Raw genomic sequence first — 27,387 nt, 5'->3', positions numbered from 1 at the left:
AACTATGAAAGTCAGTTAAAATCCGTATAACTCATCAATACAATGCAGGAAAAAAAATATCTAGCAAAAGCACTTACCAGATGTAACCGGGTATGGTTACATTCCTACCAACAGAAATAACGCAAACTATATTTATCTCAAAGTACTCACAGTAACTGACAGCTCTTTCAATTCCAATCCACATTAATAAAAAATAGTTATAGTTCTAACATGAATCTTTTGCAGCTTATTGTCCAGAAGAAATATTAAACAATATAACTTGGTCACATATAGCAGCAGGACAAAAGGAAACACAAAAATGTCCGCCTGGGTATACAGGTATTTCATGTAACATATGAATATTCTGTTCCTATTAAAATGCAAAAAGACACACAAAAAAGTCCGCCTGGGTATACAGGTATTTCACGTTACATACGAATATTCTGATCCTATTAAAATGAAAAAGATGACAGTCAGTCCACACATTAGGTTGCACTATGAATCATATATATTTGAACTGTCATTGTTGATTTGGGAGGGGAATGCTTTTTCAAATACCAAATTCGAGTAATATATTTGTAATGAAATATTTTCTTCATCATAATTCAATGATTTCCCATTTCTGCCCGCTGATCGGTTAAAGAAAAAGAACAGAAGGGTTAGTAATGCAAACATATAAAGAATGATGATATTGGCATTCAGCTACATTTATATACCAGTACTGTTTCTACCAGACATACGCATATACAAAAACATGGATTGTTTTTTCTTTTAATTAGTAGAAATAATCTTAGCCTTACAAACAAACAGATTTCTTGTTTATGAACTTGTAATTCATAATCATAATTTTTCTTCATGATTATTAATTTTAAGTAATTCATTAATTCAGAAACTTGTTAATAATTTGTAAAGTCTGACCTATGATTATTACTGATCTTTGTGCTTACTTGTAGGTAATGCCTTTCGAAAATGCAACGACAACGGTGATTGGGTAGATCCGGTGTATATAGAATGTGTTAATATGGTACTTCATGAAACATCAGAAGCGGTAATTGTTGACTGATTTCGCCATTATACCTATTGCTAAGTTGTCAATTATTTTTTGTATCTTATGCATGTATTCTTTTTTTATAACAGATACTTGAGGTATTACAAATATAAATCAACTCCCTTTTCACTTCAATTCTAATATAACAATAAGTTAAAGTCATATCGAAATCCTCACCAACTGACTCATTGACACTTTTATACCATTATGTTTAACAAAATTATTGTATATAGTATTTATATTGAAGGTGAATACTCTTAGAAACATCACTGATCCTATGAAGGTAGCAGAAGGTATAACTGGCGTACTGGATATTATAGATACTACTATAGGGAAAGAAAATCCTCCCACATCTGGAGATTTGAAACATACCACTACTATTCTGACTGATATTATTGACATAGGGACAGCGGCAAATGCGTCTGTGGATTCCGAGGTAAATTTTCCATCTTTTTCATCAGCCAAACGTATCATGAATGTAAATGTCATCTGAACAGGATTATCTATGTACATTTAGTACTGACTGAAAACCCGCAATTTGTTTGTATTTCAATATCAGTCTCATGACTAAAACGGACAAAGCATGTTTAATGGGGAAAGATGTCTCATCATGATGATGACATACATGTATTGGATTTTTATTATCATCAAGTTTTCATTTAAAGTTTAAAGGATTTCACACCAATTATTGAATAGTAAAAACATAACCAATACAAAAATATGATATACTTAAGCCAAAACAGTACAAGATGCATTACGTGTACTAATGGTCGATAAAAGGTACAATAATCTTGCAACCTAATATTGTGGAATTAAAAAGCTCATTAAGGAAATAAATATGACATAAACAAACAGTGGTATAAATCGTCCATATCTAACAACAAAATATTATAGATTAATTTGATATTTATCAAATTTCATTTCAGAAATTCGGAGATGTTCTAAATTCTGTTTTGGATACAGATAATAGCGGTAGCTGGAATGAAGTTAATTCGGAGGTAAAGTTTGTATCAGATGAGCAATTTCTTGTATGGTTTTTACTACATCTAAACGAAGCTTTTCTATTGCAAGCATTAGCCTCATTAGAACAAATGACAAACGTATATATAAGCGTCTGGTCTTCAGGACGGATACATTCTACTTTGTTCTGAATATCTCTGTTTCAAATAAAGAACTCTTTGATACATTATCAAAGAGAAAGATACCAGAAGGACATACAAACCATAAATCGAAAACAAAACTGTCAACGTCATGGTTAATAAAGAAACAAGATAAACAGACAAATAGTAGTACTGTACAAAACATAAAATAGAAAACTATAGATTAACACAAACCACGGGGGTGATCTCAGGTTCTCTGGTAGGGGACACATATCCTGCTTCACATGTGGCACTTGATGACTGACACTACATTTCCTACGTTAATAGGACGTTTTTTCAATAATCAATTAGCATCCCCATGGAAACCAGCTGTGCCTTTCCGCTTGCGAGTTGTTTCTTTATTTATATGAAACTGACTTCATTCACAAATATATCAGGAAGAAGGAAAAGAAGTTAGTTGTATCCTTTAACTTTATTTTCTTCTATATAGATGGCGTTCTCTCACTTAATGAATACAAATTTGTTAACTAATTGAACGCATCTATGTCATCGAACATGAAATAAAGGATACAACAGACACAGTGAAGTATCTTGACTTACATCTGGATATAGATAATGATGGTCGTTTAAAAACAGGATTTTATGACAAAATAGATTGCTTCTCAATTGTGAACGTTCCATATAGTTACGTTGAATATTGAAATTTGATTCTTGTTTTTGAAGATGACAATGACGAAATCAAACATTTTCCTTTTTTATCATAAATGATTTGAAATAGTTTATATTTTTTACATATTTCATTAAAAATGATATCATATAAATCATTACAGGACCAATCCGACGAAGGTGCATCAAAAATTATGGGAATAGTAGATAGTCTTGGTAGTCTCGTTCAAAAGAATTTACTACCTAATGAAACCGTAATCATTAACAAAACAAACTTAGGTAAGCACACTGTCTAGTATACTGTCTGAACTACATGAATACAAGCAATGATACATATTACTATATAGGTAATGCATGTGAAACAAACCATAAACTGATAAAAAGAAAATGATCCTGTATGCGCATACACATATCAGTAGTATTTTAATTTACGAAAACTCTTACTTTGCAAGATTAAATTGGATCATCAAAATATGAAAATGACACGTAATAATTATATTCGTCTAAAGTTTTGCTAGATTTATCTACATCAGTCAAAACCGAATAATAGGAAAAGAAGGACGAAAGATACCAAAGGGACAGTCAAACTCATAAATCTAAAACAAACTGACAACGCCATGGCTAAAAATAAAAAAGACAAACAGAAAAACAATAGTACACACGACACAACATAGAAAACTAAAGAATAAACAACACGAACCCCACCAAAAACTAGGGGTGATCTCAGGTGCTCCGGAAGGGTAAGCAGATCCTGCTCCACATGTGGCACCCGTCGTGTTGCTTAAGTGATTACAAATCCGGTAAATAGTCTAATTCGGTAGGTCATATTCATGAAAGGGAAGGGGATTGTAGTTACGACGTAAGGAACATATCCGATATCATTTGTGAAACGGTTATTCCATAACGGTCAACCAACTCGTGATGGCGTCCGTAAAATTTACGAAGGGATGATTTCAACTTCACCATTTGGAACTCTTGGTTTAATAGCTTCCTTGTGAGCAGCAAACCTCTATCAAGAAAATCATGATAGGAAATGCAAGCACGGGAATATCGTATCAATTGGGAGATATATACCCCGTATGCAGGAAGATATGTACTGCAGCTGTGCTATTTGAGCAGTCAAATTACATTGACTGTATATTCATGTGTGATATACAGTCACTGACCGTATATCACCTTGTTTATGACGTTGACAATGTGTTTCCGTAGAGTTTTATTTATGACGTCAATAAAACATACAGGTTTTACGTTGTCCGCTCATAATTAAAGAATGACGGGTTTTACCCTAAATACTTCATTTTGAACAGTTAAAAGAGTTGCAGTATATAAAGAATAACCATACATTGTCTCGAAATATCAATCTGTTATTTGTACTCGGCTCGAAACAGGTAGAAATGCTCGGCACAGTCTCGCGTTCTACCTGTTTCTAAGCCTTGTACAAATAACATTGATATTTCGAGACAATGTATGTTTATTCTATATACATATTCCGACGCCGATAACTTAAATGTCATTATATTGAGTCTTATTTTATGTTTTCAAACTAGAACGCTGAATTAAAGGTATCGAGAAAAGTATAAATGTATATACTTATGACGATAAACTGTCTATTTGGGTACTTACAAAAATGTATACAGTATAAAAGTAGTACAGTGTTCGTTATCTAAATGCTTATAGTGTGGTTATTAAAATATTAAAAACTAAAAAAAAAAGGTTTTTTTATTCTATATGATGAAATCAATTAAATGTTACTCATCAACAAAATGAATGGAATTTTATTTTTTAGTTATAGAGGTTTCAACATTAAAGAAGAAACTTTCATTCCCGCCAGATTCAAATTCGATTTCAAAATTAGTTCTTGCAAATCAACCATCTCTACAAGGTATATATAATTAAAACGAAATGTTTTTTTTTCAACTTAATGTATACTAAATAAACTATGAGAATATTTAAAAATACAAGAATGCATTTTGATTGAAAAGTAAATTTAGAAGATGAGTGCATTGATACATGTATATTCACAACTTTAAATTACACTTACTCTCTTAAAAATATGACTCGTACAAATTCATTTATGTTCTTCCGAAACTACATCGACAAATTGATTGAATCCATGAAAAAACAATACAAAAAACTAAAAAACTAAAAAAAATCCTTGCTTGTCGCATGAAGTTTAATATATGTCTTATGTCTATTGAATTTATATATACACATGGAAAAAAGTATTGCAACACCAAACTGAAATTGAAATTAAAAAAACACTTTTTATTTTTTTGTGATATAATTTGGTAAAATAGAACTACTTAAACATTATTTAAGTATCACCTGAGTTTAATCAATAAATATCGACTCGGTAAGTTTTTATCTGCACATGCAGCTACTGTACCCGTAAACAGCAAAACAGGTGTTTTCATCCTCATTGTTTTCAACACTTTAAATAACCAAAATTTTAAAGTTATGTGATTGACACCTTGTAATGGGTCATCGACAACTCTTAACTGCAGCAAGATGACAGATTATCAGCATGAGTGAAGCAGGAGGTCGCTGTAATAACTGCACGTATTGTTGGTCATCACCATTCCACTAGAAGTCGTTTTGAGAATTAAAAATGGCACTAAACGATGTTAAAGACCTTCCGAAATAAAGAAGACCCTCTATACCATTTGCTAGGGAAAATCAAGCATAAAAAAGGTTGGTCAGAAGGAAATCCCTTGCATACAATACAATCCAAAAAAGAGAGTGTTTGGCATACAGGGACCTTTTAACAAGAACTGTTCGAGATTGACTCATCGCTACTGGTTATCGTGCGATAAGACCATTTCGGAGACCTTTGTTCACGAACAGACACACAGTTTTCCGTATCCAATGTAGTGCAGATCTCGCTAAAATTGAAAATTAGCATCATGGAGGAAGATTCATTGTTCCAATGGAATTCGGGTCATCTTCCGTGGACGGATCGTAGCCCAGATTTGAACCATATCGAGCATATATGGGACACTATTGGGCGGGAAGTGCGCGAAAGGACACCCCAGTTCAAACACATCATGAAATAAACAATGCCCTTCATCAGAAATGGTTGCTGCTACCTTAGCAACAAATTAGTCGATTTTTGGCAGGAATCAGAAGACGTTAAGATGCGGTTATCCGTTTGAATGGAGGCTGCGCACAAAGTACTAATTCTTTGGCGTGTAACGATCAACCATGATGTGAACAGTCATCTGAAGATTAATTTTGAAATGTCTGACATTGTAAAGTTCGACTACAGTCAAAGTTGTAAAATGCAGTTTTTTGTACAAAAAACGCTTCATTTTGTTATTAAAATTGTGGTTATATAAATCATTTTTTTTTAAACATTTTTTGTTCGTTTCAATGCCAATGTTATCATAAACTATGTTTCAATAATATTATACAAATATCTTATTATATATCATCCAAAAAAAGAGGCTGATTTTTCAATTGTTGAAAAATCAAGGTGTTGCAATACTTTTTTCCATGTGTATAGTATTATAAATAACGGGCAGGCATCATCATTGTGAATTAGTATTTCCTTCGTTGTCTTTCTTATAATTACTTTGCTTCTTATAATAACCACAAACAGCTCAGACTTTAAACTTAAAGAGGTAAAAGATTTGAAATTTAAATATACTAGTATTTACGATTTTCGTAAATTTATTTGAGGTATTGATTACTGTACACTCATAATATATTATATATTTTTTAGATACACTTTACACAGCTGCCCTCTACAGAACATTGTCCGGTATACTTCCAAGAACACCAAATAGGTATGTACATTACTTAACTTCTACTATATTAAGTTAGGTAAATCCATTTATTTGTATTTAATATGAGGCAGGCATAACCTGTGAATGGGGACGAAGTCTGTATCTTTTTTTGAATAAAACATGTTGATAAAAGAAACGGAAATGCCGTAACGTTTTCCGATAATGGTTCTGTTGTTAGGGATTTAGTTGTGACGTTATTTAAGTTATGACGTCATATTCAATGTAAACAAAGAAACGCTGTTATCCAGGTAACGTTTTTTTTCATATCAAACAATTATTAAAAATGATTAGGTGTTTAATTCCTTCCTATATGTTGATAAATATACATTTTATTCAAAGTCTCATGCAAACAAGATCGGAAACGGAAGAAGACCGGAAACGGAAGTAGATCTGAAAAAAAAGTTAACGATTTTGAGTTCATTAGTACAATGAAAAGTTCGGGAAATTTTCCCGATTTTTTTTTTTTTTTTTTTTTTTATTGATTTTTCTACCGTAATTGGGGACTTCGTCCCCATATAAAACGTACTTTAACATCGTTAACTAACAGTAACTTCCTCATATAGAGTTAAATATTTGATGACTTTCTTCTATTGAAGGAATCGAATTCAGTGGTTCTCGTTTAAGTAGTTTTGCATTTGTTATTTTGAGGCCTTTATAGCTGACTATGGTGTATATATTTTACCAAGCCTATAGTTGTTAAAACCTGTGTCATTTGGTCACTGGTGGAGTGGTGTCTCATTGTCATATCTCATCTATTTTTTCGTACAGTGTATTTCTGCTTTTTTTTTTTATTTTTGCTGCACCCATATGACATACCGCTTTAAGATTAATGGTTTTCCTTTACAATAAGTGTAAGCCATGTGGGAACCATCTTATTCAACAACATACCCATCCGGAGCATTTGAGATCAATCCCGGTTGGTTGAATTTTTGTTGATCAGTCATTTTTTTGTATTACAATGTATGTAATTTTTACATCGATGATTGTATTTCTGGGGATATTTTCAATGTATTGTCACATTGTCATTGATTTATGAGTTTATATATCCATTTGTTAGCTTGTCGTTCAATTTTATGAAATTTAATCTCTATCAAAATTCGAATCGGAACAATTTGAAAACGTTTTTTTAATCGCTAAAGGTTCTTTAAATATTACCACAAAAAGCAGTAGTTATCTAATAAAATATGACGGACGATGGATATTGTGAAATGTTGACAACAACACGTTTAATAATTCTATGCGTCCGAAGCGCTTTGAAAGATGTATAACGAACTCTGACTGAGCGATTCGGATCAACTCGAATATAGGTAGGCTTCTTTTTTGCACATCAGTTTGGAGTCTTTTGTTTGTTTAGAATTTCTGTTTGCTTTTTCGCTTAAAGATCTATTGTAAGCTGTGTTTAATAGAAAAAAAAGGTTTAAAAACAAAAACGGTACCAATATTTCTGCGCCATATTTGCATTTCTACTATTAATGGCTTTTGAGTGATGCTCGAGGAAAAAATATTTTAAAATTTATTGATTTATAAACCAAAAAGGAAGAAAACGTTTACAATTGTTTCCATCGTGTTTTCTTAAGTTTATGAACAAATCGCTAATTATCAAAACTCATTACTATTTAAAAGGACGTTGGGTTATTGACTGTTTATTCCTATGCATATTTATACAATTGCAAGACAGAATATGTTTGTTTCTTTAGTTTGTCTGAACCGGTGAGGTTACAAAAAAACATGTCTTAACTTAAGAAATCAAGGCAAACATGTTTGTTTCAGATCAGTTGGTTCTGACGTGATTTCCGTATCTTTTGGCCAAGCTATTCACATCTTAACAGAAAATATTACAATCAGATTTGAACAAAATAAAAAGGTAAATTGTACACTGACTTATTTTTAGTAGTATTGCATATATCTAAGTGAACAATAATTTTCACGTTTAAAGAGTTAAGTGATTGAAATAAATCATTACACACATATTGTATATCATATAGTAATTTGAAAGGATAATATTTAAAAACATAAACGTATAACTTCTTTTTTGTAAGAACGATACGTGTTTCCATATATACCCTCATTATATTGTACAACCGAGACCTGATTTCTAGAAAGACAAATCTTTAAAAAGAAATGCAATACATTTACAAAACAAAGGCATAACACATTAGTCCCAACTGTTAAAGGTTAACGTCCAATGTCAATAGCACGGTTTAATTAAAATAGATTTTATCAATGTTCACGTGTTAGGAAAGCGTATAGCTGATATAACTTTTCCAATACATTAAATTTATGCAATGTTTTACAAAGAACAAAACACTGGTTTGTCGACGTACCTGGTATATTTCTGTTGAAAAATTTTGCGATTCGTGAAGTTTTAGTTGTGTTTACCTTGACTTGTATCGTGTAAATGGATTATATTTTTTTTTGGTATCCGATGAATATTTCTAAGAAATAAAATACATCCAATGAAAAAAAAAGTTAAAGTCAAATGTGAGTTTGTCGATATCGTCTACTATATTCTATCCTTATGTTATTGCCAGTTTTATCATGAATTTTATTGTTATTTACATCATATTATTTTCCCGAACTACAGGTGCCATTCACAGATCCCAAGATATCATGTGGATATTGGAACTTCAGGTATATGTTTTAGTCAAAATAATAGCTGGTGTAATATTAGTTACATAGTGTGCTAGTGACCTAATACGGTATATATGGGGTCAGTAAATTCCATATAGGGTGAGAGCGAAGCTCGAATCCCCATATGGAATTTACTGACCCCATATATACCGTATTACATCACTAGCACACTATGTAACGAATTTATCTTACCGACTATCTTAATTTAGACTAGTAACCTATCAAAATGAGCAAGTCTTCAATACAGTTAGCATTAACATCATTTAGAAACTACTTCCTTTGATCCTAAAAAAACAGATGCCAACAATGACAACTTGTTAGATTTAAATGTGTTTTATGAATTTATTTCACTTTATCATCACTTTCTTCGTCTGTCGAAACCCTTAAGATTTTTTCTCAGTACTGTTTTGTTTTTCTTAAGGGACGTAACACCACTACTAACCGTTTATGAAATAAGCCCGGCCTCCTTATTACCTTATATGGAATATAAAGGGACGTAACTCCACTACTTACCGTGTATGAAATAAGCCCCGCCTCCCAACTAACCTAATATTAAATATACACGGTTTCCATGAGGACGCTTTTAACCAATCGTATTCCTAGAAATGTATAGGAGGTAAGATAATGTACTGTATTGCCATTGTCCAACCGTTATTATCGTTACCATTATATCAGCTCCTGTCTAAAGATGTACCTGGATATCTCGTATTATACCTTTTAAGTCTATGCATTAAACTGATTTTCAGATCTGTAATTCTTTAAGACAACGCTATATGTATGATATTGTACTTTTTATTTCAATCTAACATGACAATTTTGTAATTATTCCTGTCTTTTAAATTATAAAATGATGTAAACGGTATCTGAGTAATAATTTTATCTGGTTGAACTGTATCGCGTTGTCGATCTCAAATGACCCGGATATTCATGTTTCTGTTTGAAAATTATTTTAACTTAATTTAATTTTGATCTTGAAATCTTTATGAAGATTGAAAAATAAATAAAATAATTTAACCTTTTCAAGATTTTTTAAATAATGATCTGAACTTTCATTATGTCTCGATTTAAATGTGGCTATTATTTCAGCGCTAGAAGTTGGGCTAATAGTGGATGTTATCTCAAAAAGACTGAATATACTGTTTCTACATGCACATGCAATCATTTAACAAATTTTGCTATATTGATGAGTCCTAGCGATTTTGAAGTTGTAAGTTTTATTTACATTACATGCGCATACACAAACTTGTGTGTTCATGAAAAAACCTGTTGACGACTAAGAATTTCTTATATTATTCTAATAAAAAAACACTTATACATTTCCTGCATCCAAAGCGATTTTTTAGATCTACAAAAAAATATATTTATTAGGTTTGTTTGAAATTTCTGTTTAGGAAACCAGAACGAAGGAAACTTTTGATTTTCAAGTACGGTATCTGGTAGGCAGGTGTAGCATGTTCTTTGTGAACTTTTGCTCTTGCACCTCGTTTTGGGGTTTTCGCCTTTCAGCTGTATTGATTCTAACACCAGTGTCCTTTGTTGATAAAACTCGAATTTTGCGGACTTAATTATCAACCAGGGTTGCGTTCAACATCGTATCGGCTACATAGTGCTACGTAGATTTATAACTATTGAACTGTAGCTAGCCCATCTGCTACATATATATTGATAGCAGCTAGACTAGCTACTCGTTTAGAAGCACAAATATATGTAGCTGCTACGATATTGAACGCAACCCTGGTATCATTTATACCATGGATAAGTTAAAACGCGAAGTGTTGCTTTCAAAATCCTAATATACCTGTGTCATTATTTGGTTTTAAGCAATGTTTAATATATTATTTTATTCTCAAAACATTGTATGCACTTTAAAGAAAACATAGATATTTTCATTCAATAAATAAGAAACATATTATTCGGAGGTATTCTGGAGGTAAGATTTTAAAAAGACAGAATAATACACGTGTATTTTGTCAGAATACACTGTAGAAAGGAATTGTTATGCAGATAAATGTCTGCACAGAACAAATTGTGTTTACGATAAAAGAAGAAAAAAACTAGAGAGCAATGCAACATCCTTTCCGAAGCCTAATTACATGGGCTTCGGCTGTTGTCTGCTTTATGGTCGGGTTGTTGTCTCTTTGATATATTCCCCATTTCCATTCTCAATTTTATGTACATTTTAGACAGACCTACACCAGATAGCCTTAGAAATTATCACGTTTATTGGATGTGGACTATCAATATTAGGGTGTACTCTTACCCTTATTACTTACTACATATTCTGGAGGTGAGATATTAAAAAGACAGAATAATACACGCGTATTGTATCAGAATACACAATAGAAAGGAATTTTTATTCAGACAAATGTGTGCACAAATAAAAAAAAAAGCAGTTTAAGAAAAGAAAAAAAACGGACATTAACTAACTAGACAGTAATACAACACCATTTCAGAAATCTTAAAAGTGAAGCAAAAGGTCTTCTAAAAAGATTCCTTGCTATACTACAATTGAAAAATGTTAATTTGTCACATACTTCATAGAACATTGATATCCTTTCAAATAGAAATAACACTCTATGAAATCGGTGCGTCCGAAACTCTGGTGTGGATTAATCTGCATTATGAGTGCTCCAATAATTTGGTTCCGGAGTTGCAGTATGGTTTGACCAAATTAATCCATCTAAACTGATTTTTAACTCCGTAAGGCAAATACATGAAACTCGTTATATACAACGTTAACATAACAATTAATGTGCATGAAAAACAAGAATACGTTTATACATGTTATATATGATAATACAATTTGGTAAAATTACATTATAATCATCTGTCAAGGATTCTTAGTTTTTACCTATTTTATCTATTATATACATTGTGTAGTAGTCGATAAAATGATGCAGACATTTGATTTTTTCGATAGAATTTAATGTTCCGTCTAAATGTATGCGTCTCTTGTGGAGATTTGTCTCATTGGCAATCAAACAACATCTTATTTTTTATACATGTATTTTCTTTGATTATACTTTATAGTTGTGATAGTTGAATATGTACGCACTATTTTAGGTATGTTAAAAATGAATGGACTGTTATTTTATCGAATATGTGTGTTGTATTGATCATTGGATATTCTGTGTTCTTAAGTTCTACAACCGTCACAGACAATGATGTGAGTATTGTTACAATTATAATGATAAATATGGTAACATGTAGTTCATATATTCCACATGTTCCAATATCAGTCATATTAGCTTATAGGGTAATTACATACTAGTAATCGGTTCCAATGTTAACAGCTCCAGATACGCATTTCGATAATCAATTTCTCTTCAGTGAGACCAACATATTTGCAAATTCAAAGCTTATTGAAAAGATGAAGAGCTTTAAAAAAAAAAAAAGGTCAATAAAGTATAGCCATAGCAAGGCCAGGAATCAGAGCTTTGCATGAGGGACATACATTCCTATATTTTAATTATTTTTTTAAGTTTTGTAACAGAAAATTTCAATAACACAATATCCGTAAACAGGCCTAGTAATTGAAACAGAGTATCGTGTCCTGCAATGGACAGGCATGCCGAGAAACAGTAAAATACGTTAACAAAGATCATATCAAACTCCCATTAAGAACTGCCTTATAAATACTGCCTTAGAACAGCAAAATTATTGTATTTTAAATTTTTAAGTTAACGTTCACAGATAAATTTTTCATATCTGTTTCAGATTGCTTGTATTATAGTAACAGCTGTTCTACATTACGTGTTTTTGGTTGTATTCTTTCTCATGTTATGTGAAGGAATATCAGTAGCTAGATCTGTGACCGTTGTTTTCAAGAGAAAATCTGAAGTACGCTTTTATTTACCATTTGCTTGGGGTAAGAATATACTTTTTTGACATTTTTGCTTACTTGTTGTATAAAAAATAGCTGACTAGTACATAATTAATTTAAAAGGTGATTGTTGTAAAAAGACACTATGTTCCATTTAAAAGTTTACCAAATGTAAAAAATAAAGGAATAAAATTGAGAATGGAAATGGGGAATGTGTCAAAGAGACAACAACCCGACCAAATAAAAAACCACAGCAACCAACAGGTCTTCAATGTAGCGAGAAATTCCCGCACCCGGAGGCGTCCTTCAGCTGGCCCCTAAACAAATATATACTAGTCCAGTGATAATGAACGCCATACTAATTTCCAAATTGTACACAAGAAACTAAAATTAAAATAATACAAGACCAACAAAGGCCAGAGGCTCCTGACTTTGGCGGGGTTAAACATGTTTGTGAGATCTCCCCCCTCCCCCTATACCTCTAACCAATGTAGAAAAGTAAAAGGAAGCCGAAACTATAAATTATAATATTGGTAATTAACATAAATGATTTAAAAAAAAACCAATATACTGAATGGGCAATCTTTCTTAATAAACCAAAGTAAGACCGAGAAAAAAAATGTAAGAATTAAAAGACGACTAAAACTAGGAAAGATGAACTGCATATATGCAGCAATTTGAAGGTTGCTTCGTCAAAATTGAAAGTAAGAAATTGGAAAGTTAAAATCCCCCTTTTTGTCGTAAAGCTGCAGCGACTCCATAGCCAATTTGTAGATGCGAGTCAATATATGAATTCTGATTAATTGTGTATTTGATATATTCAAAGTTTGATCAAATCAATGTTATCCCCACTTTAAAACAATATAGGTTCGATTCAACTATTTCTATCCATGTATGTAAAGAATTGATTTAAAGAAAAATATCATATGCATACAAATAATACAGTAGGCAGTAACACATTTTGTTTTCTTCAGGCGTTCCGTTGGTGATTGTAGGAATAACTCTCGGAGTAACGCGCCTTAAAGGATATCATTCCGAAAAATAGTATGTATAAATTAGTATGAATAAGAATAAAAAATGAAAAGTGTTTTATAGTTGATCTATTTAACAGCCTGTGTTTTACAAACTTTAACTTCAAACAATAAAAATCGTTTGTTATTCAATGGTTTGATATAGTCGTGTTTACATCATGTTTCTTTGTTGTTTAGTTAACCAGGATTTAGAATTTATATGTTTTGATTTAATGTTGATCACATGAATCAGCAATATAGTTAAAACATGTGTTTGACTTGATTAGAATTGAATCGTCAATTTAAGATTAATTTTAAGCTATATATTTACACTGGTCAAATTCTGCTTTTAGAAATGAAAAAAAATTCAGTTATCTCAACACTGGAAGTTAACCAATCAAATACTTCCCTTATATAACCAGTGTACAAGCTTAAGTAAACATGTAACCATAAGTTTACAAAATATTCTATAGAAACCTCAAATAAAAAAAATAATGGTGCATTGAAATACCCAAGACATATTTTTATAAAAACAGAAATGTTTTACTACAATACAATGTAGGATTAATTACCTACAACTGTAAATTTCAAGGGAATATTTTTTCGACCTATTTTCGTATTCAACCGGATGTGACGTTCCATGAGTCGGTGGTATTACACCTAAATACGATTACAATACACACAAATAATATGAGATATATAATATTTTAAATCAACTCAGATAAATGTTTGATTTTAAATGAAAATCGAAAGGAACTACACACACACACACACTTACGAAAAAAAACAAAAAACAAATACAGTTGTGTTTGTTTTGTTTGATAATTTATTTCTGACGTACATATGTACTCTACTTCCTATTACTCCGTGTACAGTTTCGAAAAATATATCTACAGAAATGAACATACATTTACAATTCCTTTTCAAGTGAACACAATTAAATTGGTTTTTTTTTCAAAGAGTCTTAAAGTGTCTCTATTTGATTTTTGTATTATATGTTTACAGTTGCTGGCTTAGCACAAATAATTTTGTATTTATGGCCTTTGTTGGACCTGCTTTACTTATTATACTGGTAAGTTTATTTACAGATTCTGTAAAACAGTAGTCTGTTCCTGAATCGGTACAGGCTTTTTCAATAGCAAACAGTGGGCTAAACATAGTTCATAGCTATTCAAACCCCCAACATTTATAACAGTTGGTCAGTTATAATGTACAATTCCATCAAAATCATAGTACCTCACATCCATTTGCAAATGTTTACGGGTCGAATCAAATAAACCCTTGAATTTAAAAAATTGTAGGAAATCAATTTTACATTTCGTTGCAGTAACGAATTTCTGAGTCATAAACATAGACATATACCACTGATGCTTTAATCAATTTATAAATGAAATAATACCTAGCTGAGAGGGTGACAGAGCGATTGGTACCCCTCGAAAAATCATTGTCAACCTTGGCTTTCTATAGTACTGGATAGGATAAAACTAGACTAATGCCAACTATTTCTTTATTTAACCCTTAGAGTGCCACGGTGCTTTTTTGGTAAAGTACCGTGGAGTGCCAAAGGGAAAGGCCCTGGATTTGAAATTGTGCATAGTTCTTGAAACATTTAAATTGAACAAAGACTAAAAGGGGAAAACTATTTAGTTGAAGATGATCGTAAAATTGACAAAAGACGCAAACAAAAACTGTTTTTTTGTAATTCACGGCTTTTTTTTCTCTCATATCGTAACTACAATCCCGTCCTCTGTATCTTAACGTTTTCATGTCGACTTGGTATTTTTTGCCTTGTTTTGCTTTTTCCGCTTGCTCATTGTATTTCCTATTTGTATAGGCTGCTGAATTTTAAAAGTGCGCTTGGTATCTCTAGATAGAAACATCTGTAATATTTTGTGTTTGACATAATTATTTCGTCCCAAGGCCATTTTTCTTTGAAAGAATGACTTGCTAGTAATCAACAAATTATCATCTATCATAATTTTGTTGATATATATTCCCTGATTGTAGATTAATATAGGAATAATACATGTTGTATTAAAAGCTATCTATTCTACAAATGCTATGATGAACGAAAGATTAAAGAAAAAAGTCAGGTTTGTATTTAGTGTAGGCTAAGTCTGTTTCAAGTAAATAAGTCTAATTATAGCATGATAGATATTTTCCTTTGTGCAGATATAAGAAGATGTTGTATTCTTGGCAATGAGACAACTCTGCATCGGAGTCACAATTTGAGAAACAAAGCCACTATAGGTCAAAGTAATGTATTTAACACGGAGCATTGGCTCACACCGAACAGTAAGCTGTAAATGGCCCCAAACAATGACTAGTGTAGAACCATTCAAACAGGAAAATCAACGATCTAATCTATATAAAAACTGAGACACGAGAAACACTTATGAACCACATCAACAAACGACTACTACTAAACATCAGAAATATCTATGGTTTGCACAGCCTTGTTCTATCCTGTTTTTATTTTTATTTTTTTTAATTATTGTATTTGATGATAAAATATTGAAATGTTGCAAAACTAAAATGAAGGTAATCGAAGTTCCTTAATCATTGATTAGTGTTAGTGTAACATTGTGTAAAAATGTGATTTCGAAGAGACAAATCAAGATAAAAAAAAATAACAGCTGCACCAAGAGTACCTGTTGCAATAATTAAATTGGCTATTGAGCAAGTATTTAATTCGAATATCTTTTTGAAAAATATGCACGAGAATGTTCCTATTCAGCCATATGCATGTTGTGTCAGCTATGTCTGTTAAAAGTTCTATAAAGAGTCGAGCCGAGAATTTTAAAAATCAAAAGATATTCTACATGCACCAATACCAACAAAAGTGTTCAGTTTACAAAAACAGTTATCTAAGCTCAATTTAGCTAGTACATGCCATTTTAAAGTACGATGTGACAACAAAAGAAAGCGTTCTCAAGTCAATCCTAATGTCGTTGTAACATTACATGCGTATCAGGGCTATCGTTTTAACGGACGAATGGAAAGACAGGCGACAAAATGCACGGGTGGACATTTTTATGCCATAATACATCTTGACGTTGGACGTAAAAACTGATGGCATCGCGTGAACTCTAATGGGACCGAGACTTAGTGTGTGACTTGATAAGTGCGTCATCAAAGATCAACTACTATATATAGTAGTTCTATAGGTAAAGATGTATTTATTGTTTATAGAGCGGGTGTTAAATGTATGGCTGTATTAATACCAGTATTGGGACTATCATGGTTATTTGGAATTCTGGCATATAATGAAGATACAATCATATTTCAGTATTTATTTGGTATTTCTACTTCCCTCCAGGTATATATTCATATATAATTATTTATATTACTATATATTAAGTTGCTCTTTAAAAGCAGTAATTACGAATTAACGATTTATAAAAAATAATATATATTAACTTTAAAAAGTAATAAACGCAGAATTTTGAAATAACGTTTTCAAAGCACAGCAGCTAGTTTGGTTCAACTTAAAAGGGAGGCAGATAATACCAAAATGATATTCAAACTTATATGGATCAACACAGCGAAAAAACGACTAAAACGTTAAAAATATATAAAAAAAAAAATCTGATATACAATCGTCTTGCTAATTCAAAAACGAAATTAGGAAAAGAGTCATTACTCTTTAACACGCGACTTCCTGTATGCAGGGTGACATGCATAGCTGCAGTTTCTGAGGGTTATTTAATTTGTTGGCTTGTAATTTTAAAAACATTAAGAGTACCGTTTATTTTGGTACTCGATCTGCATTTCAATAGGCAATACAATCTGATCAATTTGACTTATCTGTTTTTAAGTCTTTTTGTTGCTTTAATATATTTTCAGGGATTTATTATATTTATAAGAGAAGCAGTTTCAAATAAAAAGGTGAGTTCAGAAGAATTATGTAATGAAAACGTTTCATATTGACGACTTGTTGATTCTACACCATCCAGTAAGAATTAACTGCGCCATATGCGATATCAACACCGTATGTCTCTTCAGTTAAATTCGAGACAAAACAATTGAAAACAAATTTGAAAAGGGACACTTAATAGCAACTTACAAATTCTACTATATCAAGCAACCGTTAAACTTTAAACCAAACAAATGCCATATTCCTCACCTGAAGCAGGTATTTCCGAAAAATGGTGGGTTAATATAAAAAAAAAAAAGGAGATGTGGTATGATTGCGTATGAGACAACTAGCCATCAAAATCTGAATTGAGTAAATTCAAACAATTAAAGGCAACCATACGGCCTTCAACAATGAGAAAACATCATACGGTATTGTCAGCTAAAAAAGAATCGACATGAAAAATTTTAAACAGTTAAATTGAGAAAACTAACGGCCTAGATTATAACAAATCAATTTAGGTAACAAATTCAAAAGATATGAACCAACAAAGCCACCGAACTAACTCATGGATTGGTACATGCAATCAAATAATGTGTCGGAGTTAAACAGGTTTGTGAGCACTGAGCCCTCCTCCTAACCTAAAATATTGGTGTAACAGTACAATATAAGATCGTATATCTTTAAGTACTTGCAGTTATATCTCCTTTCCTTTTAAGGTTTGATCGTTTATTGAAAAGTAGTACATTTTTTTTTATGACAACATAGTTCATACACCCTTCTTTGTTTCATAATTCATGAAAAAACTGAAAGAGGACATATAATCTTACTTATTCATTCAGTGTTTTATTGCATTTTAGTTACACGAAGGAATCAGGAGAGCGGTGCATAGATACAGATCAAACTCGATGTTAAAAGCTAGCAGTAAAACACAGGTTTGTGAAAAATTTACATGTCTGCACGATTAAGAAACAACTTAAAAATGTCATCATATGAATCACAATTGAAATTTAAGTTAACCGTGATCCACATTGTGTACGCCTGACACACGTTTTGTCTATAAAGGACTAATCAGTGACGCTAAAATCATAAACGCAAAAAAAATATTGAATTTATCAACGCGTCTTATATTTCAATGATGATGATTTCTGCAAATAAAACTGACAAGTAATGATATCGAACGCCAAGGATAACTACAAACGCAAAGTCATTCACCAATGTACAATTAGTACAAATACATTTTGCTAATAGTATGTATTTTACCCTACTGAAGGTTAGTCATACAGGAACTTCTTAAGAAGAAACAAAAGAAGTAAGCAGCATCCTTTAACCTTACTTTTCGCTATAAAGATGATGTCTTCTCACTTAAAAATCTTCATCATATCTTGACCTACATATAAAAATTGAGTAGTTACTACAATTCCGTTTCCTTTTCACGAATTTAACCTACAGAATTATACTTATTACAGAGTCTGTACTAACATAAGCAACACGACGGGTGCCACAAATACATCAGGATCTGCTGAACATTACGGATCACCTGAGATCGTCCCAGGTTTTGGTGGGATTCCTGTTGATTGGCCTTTACTTTTTATTTTGTTGTGGTTGAGTACTATTGTTTGTTTGTTTTTCTGTTTCATTTTTAGCCATGGCGTTGTCAGATTATTTTCAGGTGCATCTGGATCTTTCGCCCCTCTTTAAGTCATAGTTGTGTGAAATATACAAATGCATGATTTTCAAAACAATAGATTGTATCTGCCATCTTTTATTTACAGTGAATGAGTTCCAATGTACTGGGTAAACAATCCGACATATATTCATGCCTGTCGTTGTACATTAAAACTGTGTAATCTTTTTATTATTCTTTTCGTAGTCTTCTGGTTTACAGTACAGATTTGATTTTAAAGGTATGTTTAAACTTGTTCTAGTGTCATTAATTAAATTGAGAGTGGAAATGGGGAATTTGTCCTTAGAGATAACAACCCGACATTAGAGCAAAAAACAGACGAAGGGCACTAATGGATCTTCAACACAGCAAGTAAATTCCGCACCGGGAGTCGTGCTTCAGCTTGGACCCTTAACAAAACTGTGTACTTTTTAAGTGATAATAGACGTCATACTGAACTTAGAAATAAATAAATGAACTAAAATAAAAAGTCAAACAACATTTCCAAGCCAGATGTTCCTGACGTGGGACAGGCGCAAACTAGATCATCATGTTTTACCATATGTTAAAGCATAAAAAGGTTGTATTTCTGTTAATGTATACAATGCGATTTCCGTGTACGGTTAAAACTGTACCGTTTTCACTATGACGTATTGTTATAATTATATCCTAGAATGGAGAGCTCATATGCTTATAGTTTAAAAGGCCAAGATAAAGTGCTGTTCGACAATGAGTGTTTAAACTTCTACTGAAATTCTGCATTACACCTTCTTGCACTTTTGGTCTGCTTTAGAATTCAAATTTACTGCTATACATGAGCATCTGTACTGGTTACATTGTTACATTCACGAGTTATGTCTCTACGAGATGGAATATAGAGATTATATATGAAAACCAGTAGGTTAAGCAAACAATATATATCACTATAATATATAACTCCCCAAAGAGGTGTGGTTTGTGCTATCCATCTACGACTACATGTGTAATCATTTTTATACTTACCAGTTTTAGTGGCCACAAACCCTTCCTCTTTTCTTTAAATGTGACCAACCGAATTATACTTATCACTTGGCTAACTAGTAGCACGATATCTGTCTGAAACGGTCATTTTGGTCTGATTATACCTTAATTGACTGGATTTACCGCTAGGGAAAAACGTCAAGACTTTTCAGACCGTTAAGACGCCGTTCCGATCGATAGTCTCATCAGGTATCAGTCCGTTCAGGCATGTCAATATCAACAAGACTAAATCTTCTAGAGAGCTGTTTAGATCCGTTTCGACGGTGTCAGACCAAAACAGACCAAACCTCAAAAAAAACTTTAAAAATTGTCAGACCATGTTTAGATCCGTTCAGTATGCCAGTATGATAACACGATTTACGCCCCTTCTGCTTGATAATGTATTTTATATTAATATATATATATTTATTTAATAGAATTTAAAGTATATCTTTCGAATAAATAAAAAAAGTAATTAAAGATTAAATCGTCTGTTGATTCGTTATTTCTGTTAATGTTTTATTGAGAAACTAATAAATTATTCGTCTATATATGTTGCTTATGTTTTAATATATGTTAGTTTATTTATGTATATTGCAAGGACGTATGTTAATTGTATACACACAAAATTGTTTGCCATACATTTAACCTTAAAATGTTGTGAACACCGTGTGAAAATGTTTTTTGTATTTAAAAATTAGCAACGGAAAATCCTAAACGTAACCTAAAAAAGTAAGGAGATGTGGAATAATAGCCACTGAGACAATCCACAGAAATGAAGCGGAGTTAACACATGCATATTTTTGTTTAATGTCGGTTGCTTTAATTCGTTTTCTGTTGATATGTCCTAGTTTACTATTACCGTAGGAGCTGGTTTTTTTTCTGTGCGAGTTATTCTATTAAACTTGTTATTTATTTTACAAGGTGGTGCGTCTAAACACCACCAAGATCGCCATAGTACATAAAGCTGGTCATGTTACTGCATTCAATCTGTGTCTCCTTAATGAACACCCTACATCTATCTCCAGTAGTCCTGTACAATCAAACTCTAAATAAATCTTAATTTTAAGCCTCACAATGACAATGCATGTCTGTCATCTTCAATAACTAAATGGCGAGATAATTTATATTAAAGATGTGGCATATGTATAATTATCATTGATACAAATCTCCACCAGAAATCAAATATCGTAGCAGTTAGCAAATATAGGTGAACAGCCTTCAACAAAGAGCATATATTCCATGGAGCAAGCTATACCCCTTTTTCTTCTTTGTTGAAACTTCAGGTCTGAATTGTTGTTGTGTATAAATGCAATCCTATATATAACGAGAAAATTAACGGTCTAATGTATGTACAAAAACAGTAACGAAAAAATATTTGCAAAAAAAAAACATTTTCCGAAAAAAACAATCCATATAATAACGTTTTGTCCTTTAATTCTTTTTATGTGACTTTCTAACCTATATCGTCTAATTGTTATGTTACTCCAAACAGTACAAGTATATGTTATGCAAACATACAAAGTTTGGCTGTGGTGTAACATGTTAAAAAAAAATGCCCATAAATTATAATAATTTTCAATTATTCAAGATTAAATTATGCAAGGAAAAGTGTCTTTGTTTTCTATCAAAATTTCTTTTTTACGCAAAGTTGTCGATACATACATTGGATACTTGCATTTCAATAGCATATTATCAAATTGCTGTAAGATCTCCTACATGTACTAAACAGGGAATCCGTTAGTATTGAAAGCCCCTGTCCTGAATTATTCAATTTGTCGTTCTGCATTATCTTGGTGTAATAAGGACACACACATTCAGCCTAACGCCCCTAATGTGTATATAACACATACACAATATACAGCAAACAATATATAGCAAAATACAATATTCATAAAAAAAGAATTCAAACAGAAATCATAGCTTAACAGCTAACGCCCCTAAGGTTTATAACACATAATTTTGTATTTTACATAACTTTTCCAGATAGGTTGTTAAATTCGTTTCCCTTACACCCTCACTAATAAGCTGTGATTACTGTTTGAATTCTTTTTTTATGAATATTGTATTTGCTATATATTGTTTATCATTATTTTCAAAATCTGCATCAACAAATTCTGCCTCTTTAAAGGTCAAATGAAAGTGAGCCATTTTCACTCTACTATGACATGGAACCAGAGAACTTGTTGCGTGGTATAGTTATAATATAACTGTTCTTTATACTTAAAATTATAGTTTGAACTGCAAAACGAAAAATTCAATTTTCTTTCGATGTCTTTTGGTTGTATTTATGTTAACGTTGTTTGTTTGCAATATTATTGACGTAAATAAAACCAAGAACTCCTTATATCTCGTTAGATACCACATCTTCTTTATTTTATTCAAATGATTGTTTATTTATAATTCGGACATACGATGGATACCAATATCATGCCCTGTCCAGTTAGACAAATGAAATTTATCTGTAGGTTTTTTATCATATAACAATGACTTATCAATTCAATGACGAGTTTATACGGCCAAGCTAACTAATCAATTATCTGGTATTCGAAGCGTCACGAAATAGTTTTCTGAAGAATTCACTGGGACACAACTGACAATAATAAATATTAAAGTAGTAGAGAAGATAGTCGAGCAGTCTATCAACCAGGCTAGTAGTGAGATTTGTCAAGGTTATTGTAAATTGGGTGTAATTAACGGCCAGTTAAAGAAGTCAAATCAAGCTGTGATTAATTTCCGCTCTAGATAAGAAGATACAGTAGCAATGATATATAATGTTAGACATTTTTTTGGTGACATGAACTGGGGGGGACGTGCCCCCTATACCCCGGTATATCCGCCACCGTGTTTTATAGTGTATGTATATTCTGTACGAATAATTTTGTTCGCAATCATTATAAAAAAAACTTATCCATGTGGACTGTATGGCATCGCACACAAAACAGCTGATTGGATACATGTGATGAATTGTTACGCCTACATCAAACTGATGTCCAATCGAATGCCATCAGACACCTGTCAGTAAAAACAAATTGCAAGCGTGGATAGGTTAGAGATTTATTTGTGTATTCGATATTTGAAAAATAAGTTAGATAGTCACTATTCAGGCGGATTTTAATTACTGTTTTTACACTTTCATATTTAACAGAAAGGTATTTAAATATGAGTGTACCACATGTAACGGAGTTTTACAAGCATTCAATATAGCGACTTTTGTTTTCCTGAACGCCCTATTTTAAATATTCACAAACTTGTGCAATAATATTCAAACTGTATTTTTAACGAAGGCATCTCAATCTGGTATGTAAAATAGTTATAGAAGGCTCTTGATTATAGACACAATTAAAAATAAAGATGGAAAAATCAAACGCACAATTATGGCAAAAATGAACGATCAATACCATGACAATAAACGGAAAACGACAAAAGACATACATAGCTATAGTTTTTCCCCGTCTCAAATTTACAATAACTCAAATGAAATTTATCAACAAAACATAAAAAGTTAAATGATGATGCATATTTATTTACAATATTTAAAAAAAAAGTTACATCAAACATTTAATTAAACATATTTAGATCACGTTTTCAAGTGTTTATCCCGACATTCGTAATTTTTAAGGGAATAAAAATGATCTGTAACGTCAAATTGGCAAATTTTTCACCACAGCACCAGTCTGTAATTGCATAATCATTTATTTGCAATCACTTTTAAACCATAAATATAAAATTTCAGATGCTTTTATTAAATAAATAAATATTATTTCGGCAATCTGTTGATTTTTAACTCAATTCGCAGCGGTTTGAGTAGCAGTATGACTTTGAGCTGCTTATGTTTTTTAATAAAGAAAATGTTAAATAATTTAATAGGAAGAAGTAAGAATTAGAATTTATTATTTTCTTTTTTTTTATTAAGTGGACATGGTAGATTTTCAGTTAACATAAACTGGGTTTTTTTTCTAATTTTTTTTTTATTCTTTAAAGGGGAGCAACCCCTGATAAACACTGGGAAAGTTTCACCCGTTTTGTGTCCAAATTATTAAAATCTGAACACGACTGAACACGGTCTGACAGCATCTTAATGTAATTTTGTATCCATGGTCTGTTTTGGTATGACACCGTCGTAACGGATCTAAACAGCTCGCTTGGAGATTCAGTCTTGTTTATCTTGACATGCCTTAACGGACTGATTTACCTGATGAGACTATCGATCGGAACGGCGTCTTAACGGTCTGAAAAGTCTTGAAGTTTTTCCAGCGGTAAATCCAGTTGATTAAGATATGATCAGACCAAAACGACTATTTCAGACTGAAATCGTGCTACTAGTGGCTTGTACTTACATGAGCAACACGACGGGTACCGCAAGTGGAGCTGGATATGCTCACTTTTCAGGACCACTAGTTATCACGTCTTGTCTTTGAGTTTTATGTAACTAATTATTGTGTTTTACATGTTGTGTTTTGTGAATTGTTGCTCATCTGTTAGTCGTTTATGTTTTCATCCATGGTGTTGTCAGTTGTTTCGACTTATGTGTTTGAATGTTATTTAGGTAGCCAGAATACATAAAACAGCATGTCGACTTATAAGAAACTATATCATTGCTGTTCTCGAAATCTACGAAGATGCTTCTCAAGTTTCAAGCAAATAAATAAGCGTTCCTCTTGAAGTATAATATTAGCATGTCAACACTTCACAAGAACTTATAAATAAATTAGGTACTGCGATGGGACTGCAATTCATCTTCCACTAGTTATACTAAAGTCAGGTTCTGTGATATGTCTGAAGTTCATTTTCCACTGTAATGATGTACTGCGGGGGTCCTGAAGTTGATCTTTTACTAGTTACACTGTTATGATTACTGAATTTGATATACGTTAAAAAGGATTCATATAATCGGGTATTAATAAAAGCATCATGTCTTATCCGTATGCAATTAAATGCAAAATCCCAAGGTATACGTAGACCATCCCAACTTTTAATTAAATACCACTTGAGAAAGTGTATGTATCCAAAGCCACTTCAGCTTTGAAAAATAAACACGATTGACAGGACATAGATTTGCCAGTCTGGCAGTCTGTTTCCGGAAGAAAAAGCTAACACATTAAAAATTAATTTTTTTATAAATGGAAAAAGAAATGATGAGTCTGATTCTGTCAGGCAAGGTAGAAAAGAACATTCTTTTTATTTTTTCTAACAAGGTAACCAAATGAGTTCAGATGAATATCCATACAACAAACCAATGAGGGCCAATCTGAAGACGCGGACTTTTATTTAAATTAACAATATGTAAGTGTGAAAGAAATAAGGTATAGGAAATTCTTTTGTAACCTTAACTTGTGAGAATATGAAACTATAAAATACACTTAGTAACTCCAGAAAGTGTTAAAAGTATACTGGTGAAAATTCGGGAAGAATTAAAACTCAAAGCTTGATAACAGGCCGGTACATACATGGTAAAATGAAAAACGACGAATAAAACAAATCTATATTAAATTGCTCAGATAGTACCAGGACTATAATTTAATACGCCAGACGCGCGTTTCGTCTACATAAGACTCACCAGTGACGCTCAGATCGAAATAGTTATAAAAAGAAGCATGTACAAAATTAGAATTATCAACACAACCACCTTATAAAAGCGGATGGTGATCGCCGATGAGGATGACCTTATTGCTTCATTAAACTTTTAATGGAATGAAAGTTTGTTTTTGGAATCTTTTGAGGAATTTAATTAAAAACAAAATTCCTACATGAAATAGCTTATGTCGTGTAGTGTCAACTTGTCCGATTAAGATGAAATATTGTATAATGTACAATTCAAACTTAGTATAATGTTATATCAAAGATTACTTTTACTCAAGGTTTATAAGATGTATACCAATAAATTGTAATATTTCATTTAAACCTTAAATTTACAAGATTGACAGATAAAACGACTGATAGACGGAAAGAAAATTTTTGAATTAAGTCTTTATATTTTTTTTGTTTTATTTTCAGACATCAAGAAATTACAGACTGTCGTGGGTTAGCTGAATTAAACTATCACAAAGACTATTGTTTTACAGAATGTTTTGAAAGAATAATTGGTAAACATACACCGAAATAAAGAAGTGCATGGTCGTCAATAATGGGCTTTAATATATTTGTCCGTGGATGAGTTGTGTTGAATGTTATTCCTACACAATTATCTTGTATACTATTTGTTAATTTAATCAGTAAAAAAAGTAGCAGAGAGACGAACATCATCCGGACTTGTTAAAAAGAAATACTATCTTCAAAATACCTTGGTATATTTTGATTTCAGACATATGTGTAACAAGTAATGACTGTATGTATGATACATGTATATGCAAAATAAGCAGTAGTCACTGTTTGTATATTTAAGAGATGTTTGACACTTTAAAGATGGAACTTTTTTTTATGATTTCATATTAATTCTTTTGTTGAATGATTATTTTGTTTGTCATGCAATACAATCGTATTGTAAACCAATTATATATGCATTCATTCGAACTGAGGGTAAAACTATTTGTAATGATACATTTTGTTTACCCTAAATATAAATGTGATAGTCCCTTGTATATAATGTATCAAATTAATATTAAAGACATTATTTTTTCCATGTGACAATTTTTTCTTAACTTATTTATAACTATATAGCCGATTTTTGAATGGAAACAAAGGAGATATAGTATATACATTATTATATCAACACAACAAAGCTCAAAATTGCTATTTTTCCTAATTCTATAAAGTGGGTTATCAAAATGTGTATGCGCGATTTTTGACGTTGTAAAAAGAATGACTTCTTCTTGTTTCATAAG

At 31.8% G+C, this 27,387-nt stretch overlaps 1 protein-coding gene across 1 annotated transcript; it reads left to right on the top strand.

Moving 5' to 3' along the window:
- The first annotated feature begins 194 nt into the window (after nt 1-194).
- On the top strand, nt 195-27,188 carry LOC139493304 (adhesion G protein-coupled receptor L3-like). Its single transcript, XM_071281578.1, has 22 exons — nt 195-318; nt 933-1,027; nt 1,275-1,463; nt 1,954-2,025; nt 2,958-3,072; nt 4,580-4,675; nt 6,515-6,578; nt 8,349-8,442; nt 9,163-9,209; nt 10,296-10,416; nt 11,393-11,496; nt 12,273-12,375; nt 12,927-13,077; nt 14,007-14,076; nt 15,048-15,114; nt 16,050-16,135; nt 17,235-17,361; nt 17,889-17,930; nt 18,759-18,833; nt 19,772-19,805; nt 25,762-25,849; nt 26,561-27,188. The coding sequence occupies exons 2-21, from the start codon at nt 1,001-1,003 to the stop codon at nt 25,836-25,838; spliced, it is 1,761 nt and encodes a 586-aa protein (XP_071137679.1). The 5' UTR covers nt 195-318; nt 933-1,000; the 3' UTR covers nt 25,839-25,849; nt 26,561-27,188.
- Nucleotides 27,189-27,387: the final 199 nt, after the last annotated feature.

Source organism: Mytilus edulis, chromosome 10 (genome assembly GCF_963676685.1).
Source record: "Mytilus edulis chromosome 10, xbMytEdul2.2, whole genome shotgun sequence".
NCBI lineage: Eukaryota > Metazoa > Mollusca > Bivalvia > Mytilida > Mytilidae > Mytilus > Mytilus edulis.
Note: the sequence above shows the minus strand (reverse complement) of the source record. Positions and strands in the feature narration are given on the sequence as shown.